Source organism: Dipodomys ordii, unplaced genomic scaffold (genome assembly GCF_000151885.1).
Source record: "Dipodomys ordii isolate 6190 unplaced genomic scaffold, Dord_2.0 Scaffold79, whole genome shotgun sequence".
Classification (NCBI taxonomy): Eukaryota; Metazoa; Chordata; class Mammalia; order Rodentia; family Heteromyidae; genus Dipodomys; species Dipodomys ordii.
The window spans coordinates 1,630,764-1,644,625 of NW_012267295.1; the positions used below are offsets into that span (position 1 = coordinate 1,630,764).

At 40.9% G+C, this 13,862-nt stretch overlaps 1 protein-coding gene across 1 annotated transcript in view; it reads left to right on the forward strand.

Moving 5' to 3' along the window:
• Positions 1-13,862, forward strand: part of St13 (suppression of tumorigenicity 13 (colon carcinoma) (Hsp70 interacting protein)) — a 34,262-nt gene that overhangs the window by 17,553 nt on the left and 2,847 nt on the right. The window contains exons 6-11 of the mRNA XM_013024783.1: positions 1,744-1,828; positions 3,403-3,513; positions 5,784-5,886; positions 7,623-7,739; positions 8,825-8,873; positions 13,569-13,702. Coding sequence (XP_012880237.1) covers positions 1,744-1,828; positions 3,403-3,513; positions 5,784-5,886; positions 7,623-7,739; positions 8,825-8,873; positions 13,569-13,702 — 599 coding nt within the window. The remainder of the gene's footprint in view (positions 1-1,743; positions 1,829-3,402; positions 3,514-5,783; positions 5,887-7,622; positions 7,740-8,824; positions 8,874-13,568; positions 13,703-13,862) is intronic.

Sequence of the window (13,862 nt, forward strand, 5' to 3'; positions counted from 1 at the left end):
CGGCTTTTTTCTTTTTGCTTATGTGGTGCTGAGGAATCGAACCCAGGGCCTCATGCATGCAAGGCAAGCACTCTACCACTGAGCCACCTTCCCAGCCCTTTTTTTTTTTTTTGTCAGAAGTGGGGCTTGAACTCAGGGCCTGTGTGCTGTCCCTGAGCTCTTTTGCTCAAAGCTGGTGCTCTACCACTTTACGCCACAGCACCACTTATAGTTTTCTGGTGGTTAACTGGGGTAAGAGTCTCATGGATTTTCCTGCCAGGACTGGCTTTGAACCTTGATCCTCAGATCTCAGGCTCTTGAATAGCTAGGATTGTAGGTGTGGAGAGAACTGTTTTGTTACACTTCTGCTAGGCAGGTATTTTATCACTTGAGCCACTCTTCCATTCTTTTTTTTTGTTTTTGTTGTTGGTCGTTATAAGTAATTATCTCAGCAGTTGCCATACACTCTTTCTGTTCTAGCGGACCCTACAGCTTCTTGTAAATCCCTTACAAACAATTCCTTTTGCTGAAGTGGCATTGTGAAACCCACAATACTTTTATATTTGCTTATGGCTTGTCTACTAGCCTCCATAAGAGGGGCTTTCAGGGTAGCACTTAACTCTGGTGAGTTAGTCATATTTTTAAGACACTCATCAGATATTGGAGTCGTCAACACTCTTAAGAAAGAGCTTTAAATAAAGGAACGTTGAGCATAAGTAAGCACAATGAGCAGCAGGAACAGTAAAAGATTAATAGGCACTTTTATACAGTGGAGAAAAGGAAAGCAGAAACACATCTTTCCCAGGGGCTTGCCAGCCTTTCCAGGAGTAGGCCTCTTAGAAGCCCTATTCTCCGAGGTAGACTTCGGTGAAGTCCCAATACTCAGAGATAGGTCTCTGAAGCCCCATTCTCAGGTCTGAAAGCTGGTTTCCCATGCTAAGCAGACTCCACTGGAGTAGGCATGGCAGTTGTGGGGCTTGAACTCGGCTTGGACACAGTCCCTCAGCTCTCCAGCTCAAGGCAAGTGCTCTACCACTTGGAGCCATCGCGCCACTTCCGGTTTTCGAGTGGTTTATTGGAGATAAGAGTCTCTTAGACTTTTCTTGCTCGGGCTGGCTTTGAACCGTGATCCTCAGATCTCAGCCTTCTCAGTAGCTAGGATTACAGGCGTGAGCCACCGGTGCCTGGCCACTCTTCCATTCTTATACATTCAAAAATATATGTGTGTGTTTTTGTGTTATTTTTAGTGAAAAACTGATGGTTTTTATATGTATGTTGGTTTTTTTGTTAGGGTTTGGTGGATAAGAGCCACACCTTCAGCCCTTTTTGCTTTATTTTTTTTCACATTAAGGGTCTGTCTTTCCCAGTCAAAGATCTGTTCGCCTATCTATTTTGTATTATTGGGATTATAGGCATGTTTCTTCTCACATGGCTTGTTCTTTGAAATATAGGGTCTTTTGTTGGCTGAACTATCTTCTCACCAGGATTCTCCTATTTCTGCCTCCCAAGTAAAGTTTACAGGTAGGAGTCACCAGACCTAGCACCATTTAATTTTTTTTTTTAATGGTGCTAGAGACTAAACCTAGTGTATCATGCTTGTTAAGCAAGTGCTCTACTACTGAGTTGTGTATATCCCACCCAATACCAGTACTAGCTGGACTTAAAGAAGAATAAAGGACTTTTTTTGGATGGGTAAGAGATCAAAATACTAATATTTTTGTCCTGTCCTCTGAGTATTTCTCAGTAGCTCTTATTTCACTTTAGGTCAGCTACAGAGAGCTATCGACTTGTTCACAGATGCCATCAAGTTAAATCCTCGCTTGGCCATTCTGTATGCCAAGAGGGCCAGGTAAGCACTTGTTTTTTTTTGAACTCAGGGCCTGATGCTATCCCTGAGGGTTTTTTTTGTCGCTTTTGGGGCCTGAACTCGGCCTGGGCACTGTCCCCTACCTCTTCAGCTGTAGACCAGCACTCTACCACTTGAGCCTCAGCCCCACTTCCGGACCTTTTCTGCTTATGTGATGCTGAGGAATTGAACTGAGGGCCCCATGCATGCAGGGCAAGCACTTTACCACTGAGCCACCTTCCCAGTGCCTGTCCATGAGTTTCTTTAACACTCTCCCACTTAAGCCTCAGCTCCACTTACAGATTTTTGATGATTAATAGGAGCTAAGAGTCTCATGGACTTCCATGCCTGGACTCTTGTGAGCTATTGGTGCCCAGCTAAGCAAATACTCTTAAACTGAAAAGTTTAAATTTATTCCTTTGGAGTAATTTGTACTTATTTGTTTAAAAACATCTTTCACTGGGTGTCAGTGGTTGATGCCTGTAATCCTAGCTATTCAGGTGGCTGAGATCTAAGGGTTGCAGTTAAAACCTAGCCCAGGCAGGGCTGGGGTTTTTTTGGGGTCGGTCATGGGGCTTGAACTCTGGGCTTGGGCGCTATCCCTCAGCTCTTTAGCTCAAGGTGAGCACTCTTATCTCCAATTAATCACCAAAAGATGTAAGTAGTGGCTCAAATGGTAGAGCTCTAGCTGTAAGCAAAAAAAGTTTGTCTTTTTTTTTTTGGTAGGTCATGGGGCCTGAACTCTGAGCCTAGGCGCTGTCTCTCAGCTCTTCAGCTCAAGGCTAGCGCTCTACCACTTGAGCCACAGCACCACTTCCGGCTATTTCTGCTTATGTGGTGCTGAGGAATTGAACCCAGGGCCTCGTGCATGCAAGGCAAGCACTCTACCACTGAGCTACCTTCCCTGCCCCTAAGCAAAAAAAGTTTAGGAACAACACCAAGCCCCTAGGATTTCCCCCAATGCTTGCTTTGGGCTGGGCACCAATGTCTCAAGCCTGTGATCCTAACTATTCAGGAGGCTGAGATGTGAGGATTGCAGTTCAAAGCCAGTCTGTGCAGGAAAAGCCCATGAGACTCTTAAATTTCACAGTATTAAGATAGTGATATTTAGTTAAAGTCACAAACACATTCTAACCTTCATGAAGCAAATTGACATTGTCATGGTCTATAAGGTTTGTAAATTCTATGAGTTTTGACAGTAAAACTATTCCATATCAGGTGATATGTTCATTTCTTTCCTTTTATTTAGTATAAGTTGTTCCTCTTTCCCTCTCATTCCTTCCCTCCTTCCCTCCCATCGAAGTAAATTTTCTTTTTTTTTGTCGGTCATGAGGCTTGAACTCCGGGCCTGGGCGCTGTCCCTCAGCTCTTCAGCTCAAGGCTAGCGCTCTACCACTTGAGCCACAGCGCCACTTCTGGTTTTCTAGTGGTTTATTGGAGATAGGAGTCTCATGGTCTTTCCTGCCTGTGCTGGCTTTGAACCTCGATCCTCAGATCTCAGCCTCCTGAGTAGCTAGGATTACAGGCGTGAGCCACCGGTGCCTGGCGAAGTAAATTTTCTTAAATCTACTTTTTAGTGTCTTCATCAAATTACAGAAGCCAAATGCTGCCATTCGAGACTGTGACAGAGCCATTGAAATAAATCCTGATTCTGCTCAGCCATATAAGTGGCGAGGAAAAGCACACAGGTAAATACTGAAATTTAATAATTATAATGTGCTTTGTATACAAAATGAAAAGTGGCAAAAGAAATTAAGGAAATCAAATTTGTTTTCATCTCTTTCATTCAAAGAGCACGTAATTCAAGGAGAGAATAGTTTATTCCAATGTCGTTCAGAAATTTTCTTTCAGACTCCTAATACTGAGCAACTCATATATGATATAAGGAGTATAGTAGCCTCAAAAGTACATTCGTTGCTACTATAACCACTCAAAAATCTGCAAAATACACAGGCAAATTTTACCCAGATCACTAATTATTCCTGGTGGCAAAATTTTGTTACACAAATGAATGTTTGTGTCTTGGGGATTAAGTCAGTGACATTTATGGATTACAGAGCTGTCATGATTGAGATGAAGATGGATATATCCTTGAGACACCTGTATTATGTGACTGAAAGTGTCTCCAGTGGCTTTTACGAGCATGCAGCAAAGAGCATAATGAAAAGTTGAAATAACATTGATTGAGGCTGCATGGTATAGGGAAGTTCACACATTGCTGTTGGTCCTTTTGAAATCCTGCTAATCTTTAAGCCTTTCTTTGCTTTCTGACATAGGCTTTTTTTGTTACAGATTTAGAGTGAGTCAGTTCTACAAAAAGCCATGGTTCATTTTAGTAGAAACTAGGTTTTGGACAGTAGGACTTTAAAAAAAATTTTTTATTGACATTAAGTGACATAAATTTCACAATCTTGTGGAATAGTGATACTTAGCTACAGTCACAAACACATTTTAATCTGTAAGAGCCGAATTGTTATTATCATGGTCTATAAATCTTGTGAACTCTACAAACTTTGACAATATAACTATTTCTTCCAAATCAGGTGATAATGTACATTTCTTTCCTTTTGCTCAGTGTAAGCTGTTCCCTCTTTCTCTCATTCCCTCCCTCCCATCACTACCCTTGAGTTGCTTAGTTCACTTTCATCAATGTCCAGTGCAGACAGCAGGGTATTTTTAATTGCTTACGGTTATATCATTATTGTCAGTTGAACAGAACTGAGGGGAAAATACTGTGGTTAATTGGTGTTTCGATTTTAATGATAATAAATGGGGTTTATGCTGATATTTTCAGTTAAAATTTAAAATTTAATGTTTTCTTGGTCATTCTTATTTTTGATACTTCTCTTCTATACTCAAAGTCTTTGACCCTGTTTATTTGTGTAAACCTAGAAGATAAATTATTTCATAGTTGCACCTTAACAGTGTCTAAAGTTTGGAGGTTTTCTTAGAAGTCCTTATTCAGGATATTATCTTAAAATGTATTTTCAAATTAATGTTTGAATTAATTTTTCTGTATAATTGTATTATTGATGATGACATACTGTTAGCCTTTTAATTAGTATTCAGATTTAAGACAGCTGTATTTCCATTTCTGATTTATTTTTTTTTGACTGTAAGATTTAAAATTTGAAATGTCAAAACTGACTTAAAAATATGACCAGAGAATTCCCATTGTTTTTCCCTCAAACCCTCTTTGCTGCACCTCTTTTAGTTTTTTAGTCATTTTTTCACTCATGGTGGCCATCTACGATCTGATCTATATCTCCAGTTCCCTCACTTAATCTCTTTTCAATAAAGCAGTTACACATGGTAGCTCTCTTAGTCTTTCTTAGAAAATAGTTTAAAAGTATGTGGCATTTTAGTCCTCCTTTGACAAGTTGAAAACACTCTTTGAAAAATATCTTGATACTCTTAAGATAATAGGAGAGCATATTTACAATTACCATAGACAATTTTCAACATCATGTTTTGATAGACTTAACCAAAACTGTGCTAAGATAGGAATGTATTCATGAATATTTAAGCCGAGCATGGTGATTGTTGTGTGCACCTGTGGTCTCAGATACTTGAGAGGTGGAGATCATCACAGAGAATCTCTGTTTGGACAGCCTGGCCAAAAAGTTAGCAACACTGCATCTTAACTATCAAATTGGCCATGTTAGTGCATGCCTGTTATCCAAGGCAAGAGAGAATTATGGTCTGAGGCCAGTCACAGGTGAAAATGTAGGACACTATTTGAAAAATAAAAAGGGCTAGGAGTGAGGCTCAGATGTTAGAATGCTTGTGTAGGGACAAGGCCCTGACTTTAGCTCTAGTACCTTCCCTATCAAATTATACTCACAATTAACTCAAGCCTTTTCTATCATAATGCCTTTTTACATATGGAAAGAAAGACACCATGCTACACAGAGTGAATGTATAAAAGACTCTTATAATGAGTTTGAATCTATTTCAGACTTCTGGGCCATTGGGAAGAAGCAGCCCATGATCTTGCCCTTGCCTGTAAACTGGATTATGATGATGATGCTAGTGCAATGCTGAAAGAAGTTCAACCGAGGGTATGTGAACTAGAGAAGGAAGGGGATTACCAAGACTCCATGGCTCTGGCACGGAGGGCTGCCAGCTTTAATTAGCATGGAAAGAAACATTTGGAATTTTAATTTTAATGATTGAAGAAATCATACTCATGCTGTAGTAGAGCAAGCTCTGATACTGTTTGCAAGACTGCAGTGGAATTATAACCAGAAAATCAGAAATGGAAAAATGACAGGTTTACAACAAGGAAAGAAATAGAAAACCTACAAAATGTGGCCTAGGAACACATCTAGTCGGTTCTTATATAACACTTCTGTAAATCATGAGGATCTCTTAACGGGAAATTCAAGTATAAAATTTTTTGTTTCCATTATTGCCTTCTAAAAATTGAGACTATTGAATCAAAAACAAGAGTATTGTTTTAAGATTCTATTTAAAATGGAAATTACACTTCTAAGAATTTCCTTCCAAAGATATTAATGTAGTTGTATTGAATTTAACTTAATCTGCTATAAGGTTTCTTTATTATATTTTTTTTATTGTAAAGATACTGTACAGAGGGGTACAGTTGATATGAGCTATGTTTTTGTTTTGTTTTTTGGGTCCGATCGTGGGGCCTGAACTCTGGGCCTGGGCACTGTCCCTCAGCTCTTCAGCTCAAGGCTAGCGCTCTACCACTTGAGCCACAGCGCCACTTCCGGCTTTTTTCTTTTTGCTTATGTGGTGCTGAGGAATCGAACCCAGGGCCTTGAGCATGCAAGGCAAGCGCTCTACCACTGAGCCACCTTCCCAGCCCCTGATATGAGCTATGTAATGAGTCCATTTCCTATCAAGCATTGTTACCCCCTCCTTTGTTTTTTCCCTGTCTTTTTTTTTTTTAATCAGTTGTGGGGCCTGAACTCTGAGCCTGGGCACTGCCCCTCAGATCTTCAGCTCAAGGCTATCACTCCAAGGCACTTGAGCCATAGCGCCACTTCCGGCTTTTTCTGCTTATGTGGTGCTGAGGATCAAACCCAGGGCCTCATGCATTTGGGGCAAGCACTCTACTACTAAGCCACCTTTCCAGCCCTTTTTTTTTTTTTTTTAAATAACAGAGCTAACTTAACAAATGCATTGTGCTCAGAGTATGTTCAGAACATGAGGGTGTTAAAAAATACTTGTTACAGGCTAAACTAGCAGTTGAATATGAATCTCCTACATTTATTTAATGTCTAAATAATAGATCCAAAGCACTTGGTACTGTGTATTGATGGCTGGTACACTTAGGTTTCTCTCTAATGTCCAAAGCAATTGAAAAAGACTTGGTATCTATCCCCTCCTTTTTCCCCTATCAAAATACTGAGTGCTGGTCATCTCCCCCATTTTATAAGTGAAGAAACTTATATAGAGGATGGCAAATACTTCATGTGTGGTCTGAAGTTTTGTTTTCTCATGGCACACTTGTTAATAAAACAGTAAGTTTGTTGTTAAACTTCAGCTATGACAGAACCCTAAAAGTTACAGCTGTAGAAACTATCAGGTAAGAAATCTGCTTCAAAACCTCTTAGTGTTCTTGAGCTTAGTCAGTTTGAAATAATAGTTGTATATCCCTTACTGTTCCCTCTTTCATAGTGTCTTAGGCAGCAATGTAAATCTGTCATTTTTCAGAATTATATTGAACCATTCTTTGCAAGGAAAAGTAACTTGTAACAATACTTTTTATTTTGACTGTCATCAAACGTTTGGAGCAGACTTACTTTTCTTTGGCTCTTTTTTCTAGGCCCAGAAAATTGCTGAGCACCGGAGAAAGTATGAGCGAAAACGTGAAGAGCGAGAGATTAAAGAAAGAATAGAGAGGGTTAAGAAGGCTCGAGAAGAACATGAGCGAGCCCAGAGGGTAAAGTTTCTCTCTCTTAATTCATGAGAGGAAAATACAGTAGAGTTAGCATACTATTGTAATTCATAACTCCTACTAGTTTCTCTATTTAATGACAGTTATAGTTCTGTAGAATGACACACTCTAGTACTTAAAAAAATTTGGGGCTGGGCTGGGCACTTGTGGCTCATGCCTGTAATTCTAGCTGCAAAGGAGGCTGAGATCTGAGGATCACAGTTCAAAGCCAGCCTGGGCAGGAAAGTAGGTAAAACTCTTATCTCCAGTAAACCACCAGAAAATGGAAGTCTATAGTTCAAGTGGTAGAGCGCTGGCCTTGAGCTGAAGAGCTGAGTGACAGCACTCAGGCCCAAGAGTTCAGGCCCCATGACCAACAACAACCAAAAAAACTGTCTGGGAAGTTGGCTCAGTGGTACAGTGCTTGCCTTGAAGGCATAAGGCCCTGGGTTTGATTCCCCAGTACCACATAAGCAGAAAAAAGCTGGAAGGAGTGTTGTGGCTCAAGTGTTAGAATGCTGGCCTTGAGCTGAAGAGCTCAGGGACAGTGCCCAGGCCCAGAGTTCAGGCCCCACAACTAACAAAAACAAAAAACAATACAAAGAGAGTTAGAACTGCTCATAGGTCTTGAACTCAGGGCCTGGGCGTGGTCCTTCAGCTCAAAGTTAGCACTCTATCACTAGAGCCATATCGCCACTTCAGCTTTTTCTGTTTTATGTGGTACTGAGGAATGGAACCCCGGGCTTCATGCATGTTGGGCAAGCACTCTACCACCAAGCCCCATTCCCAGCCCAGGATTTCTAGTTTTGATAAACAGATACCTATAGTACTATAAATTGCTTCTCTAGGTTCATTCGTTTTCCAGAGAAGCAGAACATTTGAATTTAATTAGAAAAAATAATTCTTCATGAGACTGAAGTTGAAAAAATGTTTTAATTCTGGGGTAGATGGATGGTTTAGGGCCATATGAAACTTGTTCTTTTAAGTGCTCTACTTTCCTATATTATTTTTTCATGAATTTACATGATTAAATAGGGGCAGATAGGAGACTGTCTTTTTCCTATTATATAATTTTCTTTTTGTACTTACAGGAAGAAGAGGCCAGACGACAAGCAGGGTCTCAGTATGGCTCTTTTCCAGGTATATATTAAAAAACTTGATGTATTCTAGTTTGAGGCCTTGTGTGTTATGTATGTGCTTGTCTCTGTTTCTTTCCCTTTTTTTTTTTTTGTGTCGGTCGTAGGGCTTGAACTCTGGGCCTGGGCGCTGTCCCTCAGCTCTTCAGCTCAAGGCAAGTGCTCTACCACTTGAGCCACAGTGCCACTTCCGGTTTTCTAGTGGTTTATCAGAGATAGGAGTCTCACGGACTTTCCTGCCCTGGCTGGTTTTGAGCCGTGATTCTCAGATCTCAGCCTCCTGAGTAGCTAGGATTACAGGCGTGAGCCACCGGTGCCCGCTTGTCTCTGTTTCTATACATGAATACACACAGACATTGACTTAAAAGCTAAATATATTTGAACACCAAAGAACTTTAGCCTCTATTAAAAGTTTCATAACTCCAGTTGGGGCTGTAGCTTAGTGGAAATACTTTCCTAGGATGTGCTCACAAAAGTAACAGGTTTGTTGTAGAAGGTTTATTCTATGTTGGTTTTAGTTTTGCTAATTTTAATTGGTGTCTGACCATTGTGCCTTATATTTCTAATGCCATAGAGGGATTATGATTTATTGCGTATAGTGGTAATCTTAAGGATATTCCATAAAAACACTTTATGTAATTACTAAGTATGAATTTTTCAGTATGTAAATAACATACATGCTAGGCGATGGTGGCTCATGCCTGTAATCCTAGGTACTCAGGGTGCTGAGATCTGAGAATCATGGTTCAAAGCCAGCAGGGGCAGAAAAGTCGGTGAGACTCTTATCTCCAATTAACCATCAAAAAGCCAGAAGTAGAGCTGTGGCTCAAAGAGGTAGAATGCTAGCCTTGAGCAAAGGAGCTCAGGCCCTGCGTTCAAGCCCTACCACTGACCAAAAAGTAAATAAATTAATTAATTAAATAGCGTTATTCCTTTTCTTGTACTTTTAGTGATATCACAGTACTAACATTCAGATAGAAGAGAGTAATTATCTAAAACTTCCATTAACTAAAACTTAAGGTGGCTCCTCCAGCTGTTTAATGGTAACTTTCTTTTAAGGTAGATTCATGGAGCCCATTTATGCCCATGTGCCACTGACTAGACATAAGTTATTTTGGTCTAAAGAATAAATTTTCATTTACTTCTTCCTGAAAATATAATCTTTATTGTCAGGCATCTTTGCTTTATTTTTGTCAGTTGTGGAGCTTGAACTCAGGGCCTGCGCACTGTCCCTGAGCCTCTTTGTGCTCAAGGCAACTGCTTCACAACTTGAGCCACAGCTCCACTTAGATTTTTGAGTGGTTAATTGTAGATAAGTGTTTCACGAAGGCTTTTCTCCTGGACCTGGCTTCCAACTGCAATTCTCAGATCTCAGCCTCTGGAGTAGCTAGGATTACAGGAGTGAGTCACTGGCACTGTACTGGCTGGATCTTTGTTTTAGAAAATGACCACTAATGTGAATTACTAGTACTAGAGATTCTCTCTTATGTACATTTTATTATCTAGATTTGCCAAGTCTTGGACCAATGACCTTTTTTTTTTATGGTTAGGAACTGAGTTTTCAAAGCCCATCAAAGTGGCTATAAGCTGGGCGCAGGTGGCTCCTGCCTGTAATCCCAGGTACTCAAGAGTCTGAGATCTGAGGATCGAGGTTCAGCCAGCGGGGGACAGGAAAGTTCATGAGACTCCTATCTCTAATTAACCACTAGAAAAACTGAAGTGGTGCTATGGCTCAAATGGTAGAGTGCTACCCTTGAGCTGAAGAGCTAAGGGACAGTGCCCAGGCCCAGAGTTCAAGCCCTAAGACCGACCAAGAAAAAAGTGACTACAAGAAAAATTAGATATTGAACTAGTTTCCAGTGGTGCATGCCTGTAATCCTAGCTACTTGTGAGGCTGAGAATAAAGGATAGCAGTGTAAGGCCTGCGGGGCAGAAAAAGTTTTGCAAGACCTTTGACCTAAGCTAAATGAGAGGCTAAGATTGGGAGATTCTTGGTTCCGGGCCAGCCTGGGCAGTGACTCCTGTAGATAGTAGAGTGCCAACAAGCTGAATAATTTTAAGAACCTGAATTTAAGCCCCAGTATCACCACCACCAAAAAATAAAGATGAACAAAGGCACTATAAGGATGGCCTGCCTATCAAGAAGAGGCTCTGATTTCAAACTGTCCTACCAGGAAGTGGGGGAGAAGAGAAAAGAGATTTACATAGACAGAAGGGTCAGGAAAGGAGGGTGGGAGAAGAGAGAAGAAGAGTCAGAAACTTTCTGGTGGCTCACACCTGTAATCCTTCTCTGGAAGCTGAAATCTGAGGATTGTGATTCAAAGCCAGCCTGGGGAAAAAGTCTATGAGACTTTTTTTGGGGGGAGGGGCGGTGCTTGAACTCTGAGCTTGGGTGCTGTCCCTCTGCACTTCAGCTCAAACCTAGCACTCTACCACTTGAGCCACAGTGCCACTTCCAATTTTCTGAGTGGTTTATTGGAGATGAGTCTCCTGGAGTTCCTGGGCTGGCTTTGAGCCGAGATCTCAGATCTCAGCCTCTTGAGTAGCTAGGATTACAGGCAAGAGCCACCAATGCCTGGCTTGAGAGACTCTTATCTCCAGTAAACTACTCAGAAGAAGCTAGAAGAGGTACTGTGGCTCAAAGGCTAGAGAACTATATAGCCTTGAGCAAACAAATAAAAGCTCAGGGACAGCTTAGGCCAAGAGTTCCAGCCCTAGAACTGGCTGACACGCACCCACGCACGCATGTGTTGTTTTTTTGTTCATTTAAATAGTTGAGCATAGATGGACTTTGGTGCCTCATGCCTGTAATCCTAGCTACTAAAGAGACTGAGATAGGAGGATTGGGGTTTGAAGCCAGCATGGGCTTGAAAGGCTGAGAGACTTTTTTTTTTTGGCCGGTCTGGGGCTTGAACTCCGGACCTGGGTGCTGTTCCTCAGCTCTTCAGCTCAAGGCGTGCACTCTACCACTTGAGCTACAGCGCCACTTCCGGTTTTCTAGTGTTTATTGGAGATAGGAGTCTCACCGTCTTTCCTGCCCGGCTGGCTTTGAACCTCGATCCTCAGATCTCAGCCTCATGAGTAGCTAGCATTATAGGGTAAGCCACTGGCACCCAGCGACTGAGAGACTCTTAAATCCAATAAACTACTTAGAAAAAGTTCGACTTAGAAAAAGTTCCACGTGGCAGAGCACTAACCCTTGAGCAAAAGCTCAGTTCCTGAAAGTTCAAGTCCCAGGATGGGCCAAAAGAAGAAAAATAGTTGAGCCTGAGGCTTTACTTATTGTGACCTTTAGTCTATGAAATGCTTTGTTACTGACTTTCCCTTAGAGATGCTCCTATATAAGCATAATTGTAGTTTCAAAGTAACTCCAGTGGACATAGAGGTTTAAGTCAGTAAAGCACAATAGGAAATAATGTGGATTTGTAAGTGAACAATATATCCGGTGGATGAAATCCTTTCTGCTAGAGAATTCTTTCATGTTGAGAGCCACCAGGAAGACAGGGTTCTTCTGGTCCTAGCTACTTAATCCTTTGCAGGAAAATCCATGAGATTCTTACCTTCCTTTAACCAGTAAAATGCTGGAAGTAGGGTTGTGCCCCAAGTGGTAGAAGAGCCTTCCTTGAGAGAAAAAGCTAAGGGACCAGCCCGTGAGTTCAAGCCCCTGGTCCTGACACATGTGTGAGTGGGCACATGGGCATAAAAACACACACAATCACTAGGAGTGCTATTATAAGTTCATATTTTCCTCTGAAAATTGTCTAGAGTGGAAAACAGAAATCCATATAATTTTGTAATACCTGTCTTAGATGGCTGCTTTAAGTAAATACAGACAAAACTGAAGAAAAAAAATCAAGAGTATTTGTTGCAGTTTTTGTCCAAGGCTGATAACATCTTTGCCTTGTACAGTATGATTTTTTTGCGGGGGGGGGGTTCCGGTCATGGGGCCTGAGCTCTGGGCCTGGGCGCTGTCCCTCAGCTCTTTAGCTCAAGGCTAGCGCTCTACCACTTGAGCCACAGCACCACTTCTGGCTTTTTTTTTTCTTTTTGCTTATTTATGTGGTGCTGAGGAATCAAACCCAGGGCCTCATGCATGCAAGGCAAGCGCTCTACCACTGAGCTACCTTCCCAGTCCATGAATTTTCTTACATTAATTTCTCATGAAAGTGCCAGAAATTTCTTAACTCACCATGTAACATTTAATAAAAGAAAGAACTGTTACCAGAAAAGAGTTAACTCTAAATCTAAACAAAAATGATATTCAAGAATGTGGAATTAGATGATTGAGGTGTACCTGGCTTTATCTGAGGTATTAGTTGACTCTATTTTTAAGGTAATATTAGTTGTCTTGTTTAAACTTCTGTGATAATGGAAAATGAATCTAGAAGATAGTAAAGTGGTTTACTAACTAGCTGTATTTTTAGAATCTGAAGGTCTGATTAGACTAGAGACTACTTGGGATTAGTATTGCCCTTATTCTTCATGTATGAATGAGTATGAGTGTGTAAGAAGTGGAGGGAAGAGAGGGAAGAAGAGAGAATATTTTACTTGGAATCTGATAGCTTTGGAGTTTGGTTGGTGTCTACATTTCTTTCTTATTTTTAAATTTTGGTGTTTTTGATGCTGGGATTTGAACTCAGTACTTCAAACTTGCTTAGATGCTTGAGCTATTCTTCCAGTCTTCCATTTATTCTTACAGGTGGTTTTCCAGGGGGAATGCCTGGTAATTTTCCTGGCGGAATGCCTGGAATGGGAGGTGGCATGCCTGGAATGGCAGGAATGCCTGGGCTCAATGAGATTCTTAGTGATCCAGAGGTTCTCGCAGCCATGCAGGTAAGAATGAAATCTAGACATCAATCACTGAGGCATTTCATTTAGAATTCTGTGACAAGGATCACTCATTTTTATTTATTGTAGCTATCAAAGAGCTATTTTTGCAAATTATACTTTCTTCTTAGATTAAATAGATTCAAGTGTTTTTTTTTTTTTTTTT